The following is a 20,738-nucleotide window of genomic DNA, read 5'->3' on the forward strand; positions in this document are numbered from 1 at the left end:
CTTTGTAATGTGTCAGGTATAATAGGTATTACACCTACAATTTTAAAATGCATTAGTTTTGATGTGATTTACTTCTTGTACTAAAACATGAAGAATTAATCATTTGTTCTCACAATTGTACTTTTTCGTAGCCTGTTTGTTCTGAGAGTGGTGATTAGAGTTGAATGTGCTGGAAGTTGATTCTCCACTGCGCTCATCTATATTTTGATGAAATATAGCAAATGTCTTAGAGCTCTTTAGCTAGAAGTCTGAACATACCTACCCATCCCTGTATTTGTAGATCGCTTTTCAGAGTTGCAGGTAATTTTTCTTTCCACTGGCACTGAAACAGAGGTTATAATGAAACCAACAATCTTTATGCATTTATAGAATCTATAAAAATTTTATGGAAATCTTTATATAGAAACTAACAGTGTTTCTTGTATAAGCTCCATAAGCAATGTAGAAACATGGTACATTGGGAAAAATAAAAAGGTACCCTTTCTTTTATGGTTTTATATGGTCTGTGTGATTTTAAAATTTCACTATAGGCAGTTAAGCAAATTGTAAAAACATACATCACCTATATACTAAAAAGGAACAAAAATATGTTGCATAACTTAGGCTAATTGTGATGGAAATTGGCATTTCTGAGTTGCATGTAATTGCTTAAATATGGAGTTTTCATCTGTTCATGGTTCTTCAGGTATGCTCTAAAAAAAAAAAATTTAAGCTCAGTTATTCACAGTATATATGTAGATTGAAAGATTCTGATTTGAAAGGCAACAGAGGTAATATTTAATCAAGACTCTCTACTTATGTATTGGCGATTGCCTCCTTCTTTTAGTGAGCAGCTGTGTATGGAAACTTCCAAGTTGTTTTCTTCAAAATCTTGAGCCAGAGGTTGGACATTTCTATTCAAAACTTGTTCCTACCCTGATGAATTGAAAGAATACTCTCTAATAAAGCTACAGATATAATGTACAGCTCCTACATTTTTCCTTATTGTGAAAGGAAGCCTCATTGCACCAATATTATATAATATGACACACATGTACAGTATTTACACAAAATGGAAAACAAGTGATAAAATTTGATTTTCCCATTGTTTAACTGTTAAGCAGAGAAACATAAGCAGCAGTGTACCTGGTTTGTATAAAGCGTGACATTGATTCCACAAAGATTCCACCGGTGTTTCTATAGTGACTTGTCAAAGTGATAGAATCCACCAGTTGGGATTGAGACTTTGGGTTTGTGGTTTTTATGGGCCTTGCATTCACCAAGCTCACAAAGAATGGAATTGGACCTGGGTGTTACCCATCTTGTTGGAAACTTTTGAGCTTTCTTTCTCCCCTCTTTTTCTTCAAAAGTAGGGCTTCCAGCCCACTCATACAGTTCATTCAGATTTGATCCATTTTAAATGGTGAAGTCAAGTTTGGTCCTGGAAACTTTTAATGACACTCTATGCCATGGAACAGAATTTGTCAATTGATTTGAATATTATCCAAGGGATTTACTTATGTAAGATTTCAAGAGGCCACCCTTTAAAATGTTTCCAAAATCTGGCTTTAAAAATGCTAACTTACAAGTAGCTACATTTTCTGGGTTCCCCGCCCTCCATGTCTGTTTTTGGTGGCAGAAATTGTGTTGGAGACTAGATTTGATTTTGTGCATTAATTGAGTGAGAGATTAGTAAGTACAGTATCTGCAGAATATGATCTGGACACTGTACCAGGTAAAGAAGAAGGAAGAAGTAGAAGATTTCATCTCCCCCAAAGATAATACATGTTCAGAGTGTTTTGATAGGTTATAGAACAATGGCATGGCCAGAAATTGGGAATACTACTTTGAAAACTAGAAGCTTTGGGTAGTGATACCACCGTGTAATCACAGTTCTGCAGTTTCCTGTTCTTTGTGTTGTGAAGCCATAGAAGTTAGTAAAGTTAATAAGAGTGGTACAGAGAAACTCAAGTGGAAGGTCTTGGAGCTGCCTTTAAAGAAGATCATCTTTTATGTCTATTTTAGATGTGTGCTTTTCTAAAAGTCAATGTTGATTCGTGGATTTTTTTCAAACCCTCTTACTCAAAAAGGTCGATTTCCATATTTCTTAATAGCTTGTCAGTCTGCAATTGTAGGTAGAATTGTAATTTTCTCATCCACAGATAGAAGCTCTTAATTTCTTCAGACCCTAAAACCTAGGAAGTAATTGTTTAGCGTAATGGCAACAAAGCACCAGGCTGAAGCAGTTTTCTTCAAGTAGGGCAGTCTTTACTATCATCAAATGTAGCTATTTTGAGGGACACATTACAGATTCAAAAAAATCCATTGACAAGATTGCAGGTATATAAATACATCCCAAATTAAGTGCTTGCTTCTTTATGTATATTTAAAGGCATCCCATTCTTATTTAAATATTTTACAAGTTATAGGTTCATGAATGGGAAAAGGTAATCCTAAAAAATAATCTTTCACAGGTTGCCTCTTATTTCTCCCTATGCTGTTATAAGTCAAATTTATTACCTTGATTGAAAACTTTTAGTGTTTGCTGAAGAAAAACCACTTTGTATATAATGGGTGCTATTCTTGTCAGATGTGTATCTTTCATTCCCTACCCTCCCACCCCATTTCCAGAAAAGGGTGAATTTAAGAATGGGGTGGGATTGGATTGGCTTCTTAAACTGTATTTCAAAACCTTAAACATTTAGCCAAATTCAGTTGAAAAATTGATACATTTTCTGATTTAAGGCTTTTTTGAGTTGAAGATTTTGTCCCAATTTGGTCATTCTCCAGCTGTTACAGTTATATAGACGGAGCTCATTAAAAAGACAAATTCTTTTTGAGCTATTCTTTCTGAAGTCATGCCAGGCTATACAGCTATGTTGTACTACTACTTACTTGAACCTGACCCTAGGAAATGAAATTACATAATCCTTACTTATATATTCCTATTAGAAGTATTCTCCTGGTTTTATTTTGGCTCCCAAAAAGCTCTGGCATATTTTAGACGTTTCTGAATACTATTGGAGTCTTAATTTCTGGTGAGTTATTCAGTTCTGATAACTAAGTGGATTATGCTTGCTTTTGGGAGCTGTAGTCTGAGTCTTAACTTTAGCCTTACTTTATCAGTCCTTGTTGCTCATTTGGATGTACCTGCAAGCCTGCACCAAATCCTGTTTATTATCCCTCCTAAATTGCTCTCTAGTCTGTCCTGTTCTGCTGTTTCCCTCCTCATTCACACTCATCTTCTTTCCTGTGGAGTCTTCCTAATGACCTACAACCCAATGACCTTGTAATCAGTACCTTCTATAAGATGGCCAGAGATATCTTCCTAAAACCTTAATCAAATCACACCATTTCTCTTACGTCAAAACTCCTGATGGTTCCCTGGTGTCTTCAAGATCTCTACTTCAAATTTTCTAACTTGGATTTAAGGCCCATCATCTTGCCCCAACCTCCAGCCTGGTTTCCTACCACTTCCCTTTATAACCAGACATAGATAGAATGTTTCACTATTTCCCAACATGGTTAGCTCTCTCCCACCTCTATATTTTTGTCCAAGATATTTTTATGGTTGAAATGCCTTTCTCATTTCCCTCCCATCCAACATACTTCTTTTCAACATTAAATGCCCAGTTTATTGTCACTTCCTCTGTGAAACTTACCCTGACCTAGTCTCTCTATCCTCAGCACTTGGAGAGCACTTGGAGCATCAATTCCTTTATTGTATTGTTTGAGTGAGTGAAAGTCATTCAGTCGTGTCCGACTCTTTGCGACCCCATGGGCTATTATAGTCCATGGAATTCTCCAGACCAGAATACTGGAGTGGGTAGCCTTTCCCTTCTCCAGGAGATCTTCCCAACCCAGGGATCGAACCCAGGCCTCCCACGTTGTAGGTGGATCCTTTACCAGCTGAGCCACAATGCAAGCCCAAGAATACTGGGGTGGGTAGCCTATAGTTTCTCCAGGGGATCTTCCCGACCCAGGAATCAAACTAGGGTCTCCTGCATTGCAGGTGGGTTCTTTACCAACTGAGCTATCAGGGAAGCCCAATAAATAGTATTATTTATTTACTGTGAACTCTTCAAATATAGGCATGACCGTAGTCGATATTACTGGCTCTTCTTAGCAGTTAGGATAAATTAGGGGCCAGTGAATAATTGTGAATATGAAGTATATTAATACACAGACATAATTGCTGAGGAGTTCAGATTCCAGAAAGGATAGCACAGGACTTTTGGAGACAGCTCTGTCATTTACTGGAATTTACGTCTTTAGGGTTTCATTTTCGCACCTGTAATCTAGAGATAATTACAGTAAAGGCATCTTGGGATTCTTGTGAGGTTTAAAGTGATTTGAAATGTGTAGAGTGCTCAGAATAATACCTGACATTTAACAGTAGCCAATTATTATAGAGTGCCTACTTTTTCTAGGGAACAGATGCAAGGTAACAGGGTAACCTGGTTTTGGTGCCTTTGTTTTGTCAGGTATTAGGGTTATGTGTGATAACATTGCCTTGAGAATTTCAGACTGACCCTAGGAAGAATTCTGAAAAATCTTTTCTTTCTAAGTACACACTGTTCTAGAGCAAAATTTAGAGAGGTCAGAAAAGTAAGAGTACTTTGTCAAGTAAAGATGAAGAGATATGACCTGAAACAAGTCCTGAATATTAATGTTCATTGGAGGGACTGATGTTGAAGCTGAAACTCCAATACTTTGGCCACCTGATGCGGAGAGCTGACTCATCTGAAAAGACCCTGATGCTGGGAAAGATTGAGGGCAGCAGGAGAAGGGGACGACAGAGGATGAGATGGTTGGATGGCATCACCGACACAATGGACATGGGTTTGGGTGGACTCTGGGAGTTGGTGATGGACAGGGAGGCCTGGCGTGCTGCGGTTCATGGGGTCGCAAAGAGTCGGACACGACTGAGTAACTGAACTGAAAATGTACAGAAAATATGGAAACTCTTTAAATGGTAATAAAAGGATTTTAAATAGCTAATTACTTTTATTTATTTCTGCTATGAAATCTGTATATTGAGACTTTACATTTTTAAAACCTCAAATTTAGTAATGGGTCCCACTGTCCTTGTAAATTAGCCTTTTTAGTTGCAGGTAGTATTTTGTATTATTTGTGTTTACTTTCGTTTGAAAAAATACTTATATGCAGCGGAATTAATATTCCTCTAGCTACCATAATTTCAGACTTTGGTCAGTTTCAGATTTCAAATGTGATACAACATGAAGCCTAGACTGTGAACTAGTTTGTGTGTGTACATATGATTGTGTATGTATATCTGTATCTATTTATATAGCAGGTAGAGTTGGTGGGTAGAAATGGAAAAGAAAATTAACATTGTTTTTTAAAAAAAATTGAATTTACCAAAAATCATGTACTGTCATATCAACCTTGTGAAATATGTAATACTGTTTCACATTGCCTTTATCCCCGAAATATTTTTCTATAATATTTCATATGTATATAATATTTATATAATATTCTAAGTATTATTAACTATTTGACATTTATATAATATTTTAAATACCTAGTCTGCTTGTTTAGTAAATGCTGACCCATCTCTCAAAAGTCAACTGAAATATGACCACCTCTGAGGAATCTTTGACTTCCCCTGGGTGGACTTGATAGTGCCTGCCTTTTCCTTGACCATACTTCTGTCAGAAAACTTAAAACACTTTATTGCACATGGTTGTTTACATATTCTTTTTCTCCCCCAGGCAGAAAATCAGGGATACTTGCCTGCTACATGTCTCATCTGTAGGACCTGGTACTGTACATGGATGTTAATAGGCAACTATTTGATATATAATAATAAACAACCAAATAGTGTTCACACTATGATCTTTGGGCTCAGAATTTGAACCAAGTAGGACAAACCAAAACACACATTTATTAAATCTCACCTTGCCTAACAGGAATTTAAGATTCTTATATTTGAATGTATTTCAAACATGTTGCCTTGTTTTAGAAGTATCAACAGTGATTGTTAAGAACATAATTTTTATCAGAGAATTCTTCCAACCTGCCAAATGTTTATCATTCCTGGAGATCTAAACTCCTGGTAAATTGAGAAATATTTTTGAATTTTAAAAATGTATCTGTTATAACAAACATTTATAATGATAGCCAAAATACTTTTCATTATTCACTTATTTTTAACAAACTTCATCCCCCATAAAAACTTTTAAGTTTTTTTGAAAGGGTGTGTTTGGTTCAAAGAAAAGTAAAAGGCAAGTATCCCCATGTTATATGAGATTTGACTTTGGAAATGTTACTTTGAGCAAAGGCTTTACTTTTTCAGCATCATTTTTTTTTTCATCTGTAAAACAAAATTCTCATTTTGTAGAATTTGTAGGAGAATGAGGCATGATATGTACACGACAGCTGAATTAGTCTAGTTTTTTAATAAGAAATGTTTTCTAATGTGGCATGAGGAAAATGAAGTAAAGAGAAGACTTTGCTGTTTCTGTGTACTTGTTGATGTCTAGTATTGCATTAAGTCCTAGAATGTAGTTAAATCCAATAATGGATAAAGAGCCTCGAGTCAAGTGATAAAGACTATTCTACTACCACTCCCCAGCTTCCCACTATAAGGCAGTAGTACCCTTCAGACAAGCCATTGTTTTCCCTTTCTCAAGGACTAATGACCATAGCACCCAATCCAGGACACTTGTGAGTGCAGAAGGGGGCGGCATGATAACATAGAGATAATGAGTATAACTAAAAGAAATCAGTCCTGAATATTCATTGGAAGAACTGATGTTGAAGCTGAAACTCCAATACTTTGGCCACCTGATGTGAAGAACTGACTCATTGGAAAAGACCCTGATGCTGGGAAAGATTGAAGGCGAGAGGAGAAGGGGATGACAGAGGATGAGATGGTTGGATGGCATCACCGACTCAATGGACATGAGTTTGAGTAAACTCCGGGAGTTGGTGATGGACAGGGAGGCCTGGCATGCTGCAGTCCATGGGGTCACAAAGAGTTGGACATGACTGAGTAACCGAACTGAACTGAATGAGCATAACCAGGGTAAGCTGGGCGAGCTTGCACATAAGGTTACCATAACTTAAGGCTTTTGACAGAACAACAAAAATCTTTTATTCCACTGCTGCAGTTTGAAAATAAGATGGGAGGATCTTGAGCTCCTAGGAGAGATGAAGTTGGGTTTGAATCTTAGCTTTTCCATCACTGTCTGTTTCCAGGTAGGCAAATTACTTAGCTATTCTACCAGAAAATAAATTTACCTGACTTTCAAGGCTCAGTTCATGTGTAAGCAGGTAAGTGATAATGTCAACATCAGATTACTCATAGGATCATTGTGTATATGTAAAGCTTCTAGCACAAGACATGACATTGGCAGCTTTGTCAGTCTCCTTCCACTTGTCGCTTAACCTCCTCCCGAGGGCAGATGACCGTTGGTGTATGGAAAACAAAATACAGGCTGAAACAGAGGAACTTAGATAAATCAATTAGGTACTTTAAATTATATACATAGTTCTTAGGTTTAAGTCATAAATGGTAAACCTTTGACAGGAATGACTAATGTTACATTTTATATAGATTTAATAGTTTTCTCTATTCTTTTCATTTTCTGTATTAAGAATAAATATTGATTCTCTGATAAACTCAGTTCTTCTTTGTCCATTTGGTCTCACTGCTTTCCTATGAAGATTAACCAAGAAGACATGTAGACTGTTAGGTTCTGAAGGGAGATTTAAGCTGATCCTATTCAAATCTGGTATAGTTCCTATGTTGCTCTCTTCAACCACAACCCCTCTCTCAGCTGCCAGGGTTATTACTGAGGCTCCTTTTCCATCTCAGAGGTCTGACAGGCACCCAGTTGTGTGTCTTTCCCCTCCTGTGGAAATGGAGGGTCTTGAGATTATGGATAGTCTTATGATAGGTGTGATGGCAATAGGATTGGTATGGGAACTCAGGAGACTCAAGGAGCTCACTGAGAAGAGCTTCTGAATCCCCTGGGAATCTAGACGACTTGGGAGTAGACAGAAAGGTTAGGAAGTGACATTCAAGTGGGTTGCAGAAGATTCAAACCTTCCTAGTGACTTCCAGTGCCCAAGAATCAGGTCCAGACTCCCTAACATGCCCTCTAGCGCCCTGCGTGATTTGACCTCTGCCATTCTCTCCCTTTCCTCCTCTGTTCCATCATGCCATGCTTATTTTATTTCTTTGAATGTGCCGAGGGCTGTTGCTCATGCTGTTGTTTATTTTTGCTGTTATTTATTTTCCTCTCCCTATCCTTCTTGTAGTTTTTGTCTGGTAAACACCTCAGTTCAGTTTAGTTGCTCAGTCGTGTCTGACTCTTTGCGACCCCAAGGACTAAAGCACGCCAGGCTTCCCTGTTCATCACAACTCCCAGAGTTTACTCAAACTCATGTGCATCGTGTCAGTGATGCCAGCCAACCATCTCATCCTCTGTTGTCCCCTTCTTCTCCCACCTTCAATCTTTCCCAGCATCAGGGTCTTTGCCAATAAGTTGGTTCTTTGCATCAGGTGGCCAAAGTACTGGAGTTTCAGCTTCTGCATCAGTCCTTCCAATAAATATTCAGGACTGATTTCCTTTAGGATTGACCGGTTGGATCTCCTTGCAGTGCAAGGGACTCTAAAGAGTCTTCTCCAGCACCACAGTTCAAAAGCATCAATTCTTTGGCGTTCAGCTTTCTTTATAGTCCAGCTCTCACATCCATACATGACTGGAAAAACCATAGCTTTGACTAGACAAACTTTTGTTGGTAGCTTTTTCATATGCTATCTAGCTTTTCTATCTAGCTTTTCTGCTTGTTCCTCAAGTCTCAGCTCAAAATGTTGCCTTTCGAGATGCCTTTCTTGACCCTTTCATCTAAATTCAAGCCCCTGTCATTTTGTCTTAGAAGCTGTGAAAAAACTGGAGAGAGTGCGCTGTCACAATTTTAACAGTATATTAGCACATTCCTTTGCATAGCATCTGTCTTTCCAACTAGATTGAAAACTCCATGCAGACAGGGTCATTAGCACGTTGTCTAGCACTAAATTATCTTACTTAGGGAAATATACCAGTTTTTTTCTAGAAATGACTTTGAAATATTCTTGATTTCTGGGACTCTCTTGTTCTTTTTCTTGTTAATTGATACTTGGGAAGGCTTCTTCAGAGTTATTTTGAAATTCGACAACCACAGCAAATATTTGAATCAAAGTCACATGAATGGGTCATCTATACCCCAACAAGTAGTGAAATTCTTTCTTGTTCTCTTGGCGTGAAAGGCATTAGCAGACAGCAGTGTACTAGGACCTAGATGATGCATCTGAATTTTCAACATGTTGAGCTTGAAGTACCCATGGTACATGGGGAAGAAGTGTCAAAAGAAAGTTGGAATGGGCACTTGGAACTGGAGAGGTAGTTTAGAAATGAAGATTTGAGTTTGAGTCATTGACACAGTGATGGTAAAGTAGACTATATTAATGGAGGAGGATACAGAGAGAGAAGAGGAAGATAAATCCCTGGGAAACCCATATAAGGGAAAAGGAGTTGGAGAGCGGAGTGGAAATTGAGAAGTGAGAGAGTCAAGAAGAGGCTCTTCTGTGTTCTACATCCAGTAGCACGTTGGGTGTACATATAACATGTATTTGAGTGAGTGGCCTGGAAAGTACCAGAAAAAGCTTTTTTCTTATTTAATGTTGCTTTCTAAAATATTTTAAACTATGGAATCACATTACTGTACTGCAGAAATTAACACAACATTATAAATCAACTATACTTCAGTAAAATTATTTTTAAAAGTATTATAAACAAAATAACTCTGAAATTGAAGAGCTCTTAAGAATCCAGAGAAAATGAATCCATTTTTCTGTCAAGAAGACTCCTGTACCTTAATTGTAGTAGTGAACTATTAATATAAGAGGAAATTGTTTCTCTGAAGAGTCCATGCCACAAAACAGTTGTGAATTCTGAGTAGTGGAAATATGTTTTCTTTTTAATTCTTTGTACTTCTTTGTATTTTAAATCATTTTTCCAAAAGAGAGCATGTTTGTATACAGTAGACATTTGGCCATTTAGCAATGATCATGTGTGAATTGTTGGATCACCAGACAACTAACATGATTGGCACTATCATTTTACTTTTCAGGAATTTCTATATTTGAGTTTTGGAGTGTTGGTGAGTTTGTTTTGGTAATACTTGACCAATACTTTGGTAAGACCAGGTTTCTTGACACTCTAGATCAGAGGTTGGGGCTCTCTTTTTTTGTGACTTTTGAGCTAAGATGGTTTTTACTTTTTTTGAAGAGTTGGTGAAGGGGGGAACCCAGAAAAATCTGTGACAGGGATTCTAAGTGGCCCACAAAGCCTAAAATATTTACTACTAGACCCTTTATAGAAGAAGTTTGGTGTGTCCTTCTTTAGTTGGTAGTTGTACATGAAATAACCGAAAACTTTCATAAGAAAACTTCAAATGATGACTGCAGTTTCAGAATTTCTTATGTGTCTTAAGTCTTTTCTTTTAAGTAGTGACTTAACTGTAAAGTTATAAGAGCACATTTTCATTGATGATACGTGAATTTGCTTGAAGATTGCCTGTGTGACTTGACAGTATGGTCAGAAGTCTTTTGTACTGTATGCTTTATCACATAATAGTTCTGGAAAATGTTTAAACATATTTCAGTTGTGTTTAGTTTATCCTAGGCAGCCTCAGGTAAACATCAGTGTGTTGGAGCAAGATATGTAATGTGCAATAAAACATATATGTGGAATTGAATTATTTTCTTTATAGTTTTCTGGTGCTCTGAAGAGACATTTTCTAGTTGCAAAGGAGTAAAATCTTTGAGTGTTAGATTTTAGAAAGCTATTTGAATTGTATACTTTTTATATCAATAGTGTTTCATATCACTTGCCTTCTGTCTTTGTAATGAGATGTCATCGATCTGTTATGCTCTGAGTATAAATTTCCCCAGTTCTTGAATCCTCCTGATACTGTTCCATCAGAATTTGCAAGTTGTGGAAAATAAAAGTTGATTGTGAAACAGTTCTGTAATTGGAGATGATGGTGTACTGAGGCCCTGTCTAATCAATTGCTAAATAATTCTCTCTCAAAAGTGGATTTGATATTTACATTCTGATTTTCATATTCGGCTCACAGTGTTGGTTGACAGTGTCTGACATCCCCTACCATTGGATAAATAAAGCCTATTATTTCCTTTTCAACATTTTAAGTGATTACTCTCATACAAGAGCTAAGAAGTAGAAGGTTAGGTATATTATCAAACTATGATCCTGTCTACTTGAAGGAGCTGGGAACCTTGATTAATATGCCTTGTTAACTGATGATTTCAGTTCCATACTGGTAGTGCTAGAATAATTTGTATAAACCAAGCAGTACAGATTCCTTATTTTAGCACTAAGACTTACAAAGGCTTCTTTTAGCAGCCTTTAATTTTGTACTTATGTATGTGACATAGCCTGTGGCTGTGATAGCTACTGTGAATCTCCAGTTGTTTGGGGATGAAAGGAGGAGGCAGCTGGAAACTCGGTAGCTACATCTAGCTGTCTACCTAGAGAAGGCCTTGATTTCAAGTTTATCTAAACAAGCTCGACTAATCCCAACTATCTAGGGGGATCCACTGTCAAAACAAGCAACGTGGCCCTGAGGCAAACACAGCTATACAGAAATGAAGGCTGGGGCTTCCAATACTCCGATGACTGCATACTGGAGGCTTTTTTCCCCCCTGAAAGAGGGTAAGAGAAGTATAATTTGCATAATGCCTTTTCATTGGAAACTTTTGGAAAGCTGACAGACCTCCAGCTTATAGATCTGTAGCCACAATACATAGTCTATAGGAGAATCCTTGAATGACCTAACCATATTGAAAGAAAATATAAAAGCGTCCAAGTATAGCCAAGTGAGAGGAAAAGAGGCTGATGCATTGTCTAACATCTGCTGTACTTCTCGTTAGTTTTGTTCTTTGCTATTCTGTGTGGACTTTGGAGAAGCCTAAGACAGCCTAACATGAATCCTATAATCTTCCTTCTGAATATTTATGTAGCGTGCCAGCTTCTAAGCTGTCCTTTGCGTTTTCCTACTTCCCCCTCATTTTCATGCTCTCAAATGAGGCCAACATTTCAAAAGCTAAATAAATGTTTGTGAATGTTTATAAAAGATTTGCATAAATTTGTCCTTGTCTGACAAAGATCACTTTTTTCTTATGCCAGTTCTGAAAAATTTTTTTTAAGGTTTTGGTGCTTGTCTTGACAACAAAGTCCTGCATCCCAGAACAATGATTGCTGATTAAGTGGGTATGCAATTGTGACTGAATAGGCTTTCAAGATACTGGGTAAAAAGGCCTATCATCTGAAGGCTGAATTATAGAATTTAGAAAATGTTATCAGAAGTACACATTTAAATCTATTTTTTTTGGTACCATATCATTAGGTTAGACAAAGAGTTCTTACAAGTTAAAAGAAAAGTATAACCACCCATGGTTTTAAAAATTCTCCTGTATAAATTTTAATAATTAGAATGTTTAAGTAACTCAGAATATCACTTTTCTTTCCTATGGTTGAATGTATTTAAAAAGAACTGTTAGGCCTTTAGGCACTTTTGGGAAACTGTAAGGCTACCAGTTGTATGTATGTATGTATGTATGTATGGTTATCAGAATGGTGATCAGAAGAAATATACTACGCAGTTCTTTCAGATACCTGAATACACAATCATACCTTGAAAAAACATAAACTACGTGAAGTATGTACTAGGGCTTAATTATAGGACACACACACACACACACATACACAGCCCAGACACTTGTGCCGCCAATGTGTTTGCTGAATTCATTTATCTTTTAAAATTAGAATGGATTTTGTGGGGTGGCAGGGGATGTTGTGGGTAGAGGTGCTAATTTAGTTCAGAGATATTCGAAGATTGGCAGGAGAGAGAGGTAACAGCCAGTTCTGTTAGTCCTTTGGTTGTATTGGTTTAGAGGTTTAAGTTGTCATTAAGGCACAAACTAGAGCCACTTCTCTGACACAGTTTTTATCACATCTGCTAGGCTTGTGTCCCAAGAGGAGACGTGGAGAGCAGTGAATTCAGCATGGGCCCATTATCGACTGCTTTTTCTCGTGTTGTAAAAGGAGTGAGACCTCAGGGAGGCTTGGAGCCTCCTCCCGTGTAATGTCCAAGTCAGATTTGAAGGGCTGGTGGCAGGAAAGCTTTGGCCTTGGGGTGTGAATTCTAAGAAACAGAGGCACAATTAAGTTTAAAAAATTCAAGGACTTTGAGCTTGATAATGAAAGATTTTTTTCCTAGACTAATGTGAATAGAAAAGTTGCCCATCTGTGCACATTTTTGTGAACATTTAAAATATTTAAAATCTGACAGTTTTTAATATGCTTACAAAATGGTATTTCTATTAGTGGTTTTTTTTTTTTTTTTTTTTTTGAGTAGTATCATCCTGAGGGCAAGTTGCTTCAGTAAAATGATATTTGCACTTTCACTGTTGGGACTTTCATCCTTTGGTACGTTCTGATTTATGTGTCCCCCACCAATGTTCCCCCCGACCTTGCCCCTGCATTTTCCCCCAACCTTTCTTTTAGATAAATTGATAACATAAATGTTCAGAAAATAGGATCTGAAAGATTTAGGGAAATGAACAAAGCAAAATATTGTAGAGTAACACTGTTAAGTGTAAGGAATTGTATTCCTGATACCTCTGAATGCTAACTGTGGAGATTCTAACCAAATCATTTGTTTTGGAATATTTGAAACAGTGTAAAAAAGATTATTAGTGTTTAACATTGACGTTATAAATATGGCTCTCTCATTTTCAAACCTTTTGCTGTAAGGTTTAAAGTTAATAAAATGAAATCTGAGAATATAGGATGTTGCATAATATTGTAATTTGGGGACAACTTTGTTTTAAGTAATATTTTAAAAAAGGGAAGAATACAAAAGGATAAAGTGATTGTGTAGAGTTTAAAATTTTTTCATAAGATTCAGTATTTTTACTTTGGACTTCAAAGGTCACAAAGATTTAGATTTAGAATTAGTTCTAGAAGTGGCTCTTCTGTTGTAAGCATTCCACTGATGTACTTAATGTCCTTGATAATTTAGATATAAAGTGTATATGATACATGATATAGAAAATGGTGAATTTCTATATATTATTATAATTTAATTTTTAATTACAATATTAACTATGCATATTAGATATTATACAAGTTAGCATAGTGATAACATATGTATGGCTCAAAATTAACTAAAGTTTATAAAAAGTGAACTGGGAGTAAGTATTGCAATAACCAAAGAAAAGAAGCAGACTCTGTATGTAGCATTTGAGCAGCGTTGTTAGAAATTTGACCCGGCTTTTATGTTTGGGTGTTGAAAGGCCTTTCTGTAAAATCCCTTATTCAAAGCTTTTTCTCACTGAAAAAAAAATACAAAAATTTGGTTGTAACTATAGTATGGATCTTGGGTTTAATTTGACATTTCTGGTGAAGAAGAAAAATTGTATTTCCTGTTTTCATATTTAGGAAATTTCTGATCAACCTCATTAAACTTAGTGTTAATTAAGCATCTAAGACCTTACCATTCTATTTTACTCTTCTTAATCACAAGCATTAAAACCTCTGTTAGCTTTCACTTGGAGTCCCTGGTTTTAACTTGAAATGGCTTAAAGTAGAAATTTTGTTAGCTTTTTTATATGTTTGGATTTTGTGTATGTTCTGTTTTTAACTTTCAACTTGAGTTTTAAGATCATCAGTCAAAGACTTTTCTTTCAAGTCAGTTGCACTGATCTCAATTGCAGGACTTAGAGGGTCAGCATTTCCCTCATGCTATTAAAAAAGAAAAATTAAGCATAGAAACAGAGTATTTTGGAAGTAAAGTATTTGGAAACAGTGAAACAGTATTTGGGCTCCACTGATCTACATCTACATTTTGAAATGAACAAATAAATTAGATGTGAAAAACCCAGAAAATGCTCTCTTACTGTCTCCCTGCTTCTTCCTCCTTCACCCTTTCTTTGGACAAAGGTAAATTATGGACCACTATACCAGCAGTCTACAAAGAGGCTGATTATAGCTTTACATATTTTAAAATACATTCATTTATTCACACCATCTCTTTGCTCTATTTAAATGTTTTACTGCATACATTTTCTTTTTCCTTTTGAGCTATTGAGAATGTGCCTCATTTCCCAACATTTTGTAACCCCACTGGACATTATAATCAGCATGCATTTTTGTCTTTCAGGTGGCATTTATTTGTGGAGTGTGTATGTCTGTGTTTGACTGTCAGTTGTTTTAATCTACTAAATACAACTAATTTTTGCTTATGGGTTTCAGTGAAGTAATGAAAACAAAGTATTTGACATCTGAACTGATGGGTGTTGCAGGATCTCATATACCCTCTCACTCCACACCCCAAATCCAGGGGGAATTGGTTTAGCCTTCTCATTATTAATAATCCTTGTTAACTAAATTAAATTTAGTCTTCGAACTTTTTTGCCTCCAGATAGAATTCTATTATAGATAGTATTATAATGTAAAATTTTACCAGATTTTTAAGGGAATATCTCAGTTTCAGCAGAACATTATTGACTTTGTCCATATCGGAATAAGTTCCCTTATTGGGCCCTCTGACTTTATGAGAATTCAAACTGGGTGAAGTGAATCCAAAGAAGACTGAAATAAATCTTGAGTTCATTTCTGATTTTCATTTACAAGTACATCCAGAATTAGGGTTGTTGATTTCGTATTTTGGTTCACATTCTGAGATTTGGTTTATCTCCTTGTGGGCAGAGCTTTGTAGATGTTGCTTTTCTCCTGTACTGTGTGATCTGCTGCTTAATATACATATAACTGAAAGGTTAGCGCAACTACCCGCACTCCACGCTTTCTCCCTGCCCCCTCTGCTCTTACTTCTTCCAACATGAAGTATTGCATATTGTGTTGGGCAGAAAAGCCCTTTTGGAAATTGCCTATTTCATAAATTGTCTGGTGACACAAAGGGGTTGAATGCTGTATTCTTGTCTCATTTATTTTGAAAACTTTGCTACTGAACTCACCTTAATCAATGAGCTCAGTGTTGTCTCCAATAAGTTATGTGTTGGATATATTGATTGGGAGGGATTTTAGAAAACCCGTCTGGGGTTTATAATGTCAGCAGTGTTTTGATTATGAAAAGAGTTGGAACCTGGGGACATGGAACCAGGTGGCGAATGTCCTAAAGCCAGTGGTGACATGGTGGACTGGTTCCCTCCTGGGATCTAGTTCATGCCCTGCACTTTAACTGTGGTGACTGGCTACTATAGATGCACTTTTTGCTCATTAAAATGTTAAAAAATCAAACTGTACATAAAAAGATTTGTGAAGATATAAACTTGGGAATTGATCTGGAGAGCTGGCACAATCTTCCCCACCCCCTGCCTTAGCAATGAGGTCATTTACATTTCATCAGCTGTACTGCATCTCGAAGACCGATTTATGTGGCAGTTGAGGTTGTACTGAGGCTAGTTGTCTGAAAGAGCTTGGGTAGGCGAGAGAGACAGACAGAGACAGAGAGGAGGAAACAAGAAAATTGCCTTCCACAAAGAAAGTTCTCTAGCCAGAGACACAGGTTCTAGAGAGAAAAAGGGGTTGCTAACTGGCTAGTGACTGTTTTCCCAGTGAAGTTAATATTGAAAGACTGGGGGATACTGTCCTATAAGCATAATGCTCAAAATATGTTTAAACCAGGGTTTTTAAAGTCCCCTTTCTTGGAGAGTGGTACTTTTCATATCAAACTAATTGTGTTTTTCTTTGGAATGAGAGGATCAGGTAGTTAAATGTTTATGTATAGGGGAGAAATCAGTATTAAGAAAATTGGTTTATTTCATCAGTTTTTGTTTATAGAAAACATTACTTGTTTTCCCCTTCTTCCTGTCCTTCCCTTCCCAAACTGAGAAGTTAATTTTTCAGTTCTGATTGAGATAATGTGTGAATATGCCTAACATAGAGTAATGCTCATTTTTGTTTTCTTCTCTGACAGCACACTACCGTGTTGTTTGACTTAAATTGGAATATCAAGCTCTTGTAATATCACAAACATGAAGAAACATATTGTAATACACAAACATGTGCCTACATTTGCCTTTATTTCCTTCCCTTCTCCCCTCCCCCATCCCATTGCTTAATTAGACTTACTACTGCTTTCTTGAGTAAAAAGGAAAACTCTTGGGAGGTGGGTTATACTCGGCCTACATTGGGTATTTTGATATTTCTTCTATTATTATCTGACAGGCAAGTTCATGGTTGGTTATTACTCTTGACATTAGAAAGTGGTAAGTAGTTTCTATATTGTAGTAAGTAATAAGTTGGTCATATTAGATTTCTCTGACTCTGCTGTAGCCATGGGGGTCCTTTCTTTCAAAAAATCTTGAGGCCTTTTGGCAGCTCAACTCCAGCATAGAGTAGAGGAGTATTTCTGCACCTGTAACTTTTGAAGGGTAAAGGATAAAATGTCTTTGTAGCTGATGTTGGCAATGAGTGAGCACAAGAGGACTGAGTTTTAAAGAATGCTTGGTACATAAACTGGAGTCAAGCAATGCTTTGTGGTGTTTGAAACTTGATGTGAAAGGAATTTGTAAGGAATTTCATTTTGCGTGTAAATCCTAAGAGCCTTGTTTGTGGGGGGGCGGTTATAATATATTTTATAATTAAAACTGCAGACATTAAAATGAATATTTTGTATGATCTCTTTGCCAGTATTGGCCTGATAATAACATTATGCATTGAGAAATTGTCATTGTTTTTCTGTTTCCCTGTTACCTATTGCAACTTATTTTAACATGAATTTTAAAACAATATATACACATACACACATACATACACACATATATATATATATATATAGTCTTTGACTATGCTGTGTTATGAAATTAACTAATGTATTAGTAATGCCCCCAGGATATGCTGAAGTATTCTTACTCACCATTTTTCACTTTTCTTTTCCTTTTCTGTTTCATGACATGCCTTAACAGTGCTGTGATATACATCCAGTCCAAAATGATATTAAAAAATAGGATATGCTCAATTGAATTATGTAGGCAGAACATGCTCTGGCAGAGGAAGTCAATGTGCTTTCTGCTTCATTGAGTGGGTTATTAGATTGATGTGGTTTATTTCTTGAATGATAGAACTGGTTTTAAAAATAAATGAAGCGAGAAGCATCAATTCAGTTAGCATTGATAATTCATTATTATTGGTTAGAAAAGTGCTACATTTGTAAACTGATCTTTAATTTATCACTTGGATTAGGATTTGCAATGGGCAGGTTTGTTTTAATTTGAACCAGCTTCTCAATGACTGAAAAATGTGTTCTTCATTTTGTCTTGAAGTTGGGATTTTAAATTGTTAAAAAGCAAATCAAATGCATGAAAGGAATACTTTTTTAAAATTTATAACATTGGTCTATGAACTTATGATAAGCACCAACTGTGGTCTGTCCAAGTCAACAGTTAAAATTAAGTCGTTAGAGAAAATTCTACAAAGGAAATAATAATTACTTGAGTTTCTGTGTTGCAGTGTATATATTCTCTATATGTGCAATGTATCTATTTGGAAAAGTCATATACCACTTTATATTGTGTCTTATATAGTATTCTTAATGTTAGAAGTTTCTCTTTTATGAATACCTCTTTAAAATGTCTGTTTTTTCTTGTACCCTTTTGCATACTTCCCCTGACTAATGTTTGGTGCTATATACCTACATATTTGTAAAAAGAAATTTAAACTGGTAGTTTGCTTTGGGTTTTTATAAATTGCAAGCAGGTAAGTATGTACAATTTTGATAATGATATTTAATGATAAAGACTAAAAATACTGCACCCTTAAAATTATTATAGTTGATTACAAAATAAATTCATGCCAGAAATGGTAACTTCTTTATAATGTAAATAAACAAAGTAATAATGTAAATAAAGTAATAAAGTAAATAATGTAAGTAAATAAAGTTTTAAACTCTAAAAAAATGTAGTTGATAATGTTTGGGGACAATTATCTTCAAGTTGGTTCTCTATTTTGCTTGTGATTTGGCCTATTGATGTTGAGAAGCGTTGTCTAATCCTGGCCCCCTCTGTTCCTAGGTAACAGGCAAAAATGGTGCCAGCAACAGCGGCCCTGCCAGGCCAAACCCATGTGGCTCAGTGTTATTCACTCTGATCCATATGGTCAGGCTGGAGATGGTCCCTGGAGGGGTGTTAACACTCAGCAACCCACCCGCCTCCCTCCCTTCAGAGCTTTCCTGCACGACTCCTGCTGCTTGCCCATGTGTGATTCTTGATTAATTTTTCATTTTTAATGAAGTTTGATCATGTTTATTATTTCTCATGATTGACTGCCTGGTACTCCTCCCATGTAATTGATAAAGCCCATATTTCTTCATCTGTCTCCTCTTTCTTTAGGGTAAAGTTGCTAGATTGTGTGCCGTGGTTAATGTTAGATTTATTGGTCCCATTAGATGTATAAATTATCTCTCTTTCTCTCCACAGGAAGTTCTACAGACTCTGACCAAGTTTTGTTTCCCCTTCTATGTGGACAGGTAGTATCAGATTTTCAAACTTTACTAGAAAAAAAAAAGTGTCAATAAACTTGCTATGGAAAATAAAAACCATACCATTCTTAACATTCTGTCTGTTTAACCATGATTTAAAACACCTATGTTCCAAGGAGAGTTACAGTATTCTCCTTTCCTGGGGATTTTATTGACACTATCAAAAAGTTTAAAGCCTAGAGCTTTGCACTGGTTAGTTTGTGTGATGTAGTTTGCATGACATTAATTTTAAAATTTTGGTTATCAGACTCAAAGCATGATTAAGAATGGTTAGTATTTAATCCAGTTCTATTTAATTTTTATTGAAATATGAATATATTTTACTTAACCAAGTAATATTGCCTTATGAGTATTATATTGACTTTGTTTTAAATTTGTTAGACTTCAACTTTAAATCAACATAGGCCCAACTTGTTCAAAGGTATTCAGCTATTTAAAAGGCATGTTGCCAAATAGTGTCTTGAATTTTGTGTAGCTGGCTAAGAATAGTATCTCTGGGGAAATAAGCATTTTCAATAGATCACTAAACTAAAAAATAAGTCATCTGAATATTTCCTTAGTATTTGCATTATGATTCACTGTCTCTTGAAGCAGTACAAACATGATAACTTGAAGATAATTAAAATAGTCTTAAGGACTACTTTTGTTTTTGTTTTTAAATAAGCCAGTAGCTTATTTATAAATGGCTTACTTTTAAAACAATCTTAGATGTTTTTTTAACTAATAAAACTATCATTTATTAACAGTGTTAATAAAATGACAAAACAATCATCTTATTTTCAAGAAATGTCTATATATTTTTCTTTATAGTTTAAGCATTATTTTTGCAGTCATTTGTTTTTTCACTTGATTGCTGCCTATTTGTAATGTTCTCTTCATGGAAAATTGAACTATGAAACTGTATAGTTATGTATTAAAAATTCTACTTTTAGTGATAGAGGTTTTAGAAAATATCATTATAAATAATAAGTGCCATAATCTGTTCCAAGAAAGTTATACAATGTGCCCATCTTCAGGAAGGTTCTGTTGTGTATTTTAGTATACCCAGACAAGGCAGGCCTGAAAGAATTTAGTGATTTTAAGTGCATATGGGTAGTATTCTGCTTGGATCTTTTCTACACTTTGTAGTAGCAGTGTCCTGGTTTATTTGGCATAAACCTATG

At 35.9% G+C, this 20,738-nt stretch overlaps 1 protein-coding gene across 8 annotated transcripts in view; it reads left to right on the forward strand.

The window, feature by feature from the left end:
- The window catches only part of DENND1A (DENN domain containing 1A), a 523,231-nt gene that overhangs the window by 150,027 nt on the left and 352,466 nt on the right, over window positions 1-20,738 (forward strand). For all 8 annotated transcript variants that reach the window (XM_043916893.1, XM_043916896.1, XM_043916894.1 and 5 more), the window contains one exon: window positions 19,514-19,563. In XM_043916893.1, coding sequence (XP_043772828.1) covers window positions 19,514-19,563 — 50 coding nt within the window. The remainder of the gene's footprint in view (window positions 1-19,513; window positions 19,564-20,738) is intronic.

The sequence above is a fragment of the Cervus elaphus genome, chromosome 11, assembly GCF_910594005.1.
Source record: "Cervus elaphus chromosome 11, mCerEla1.1, whole genome shotgun sequence".
Classification (NCBI taxonomy): Eukaryota; Metazoa; Chordata; class Mammalia; order Artiodactyla; family Cervidae; genus Cervus; species Cervus elaphus.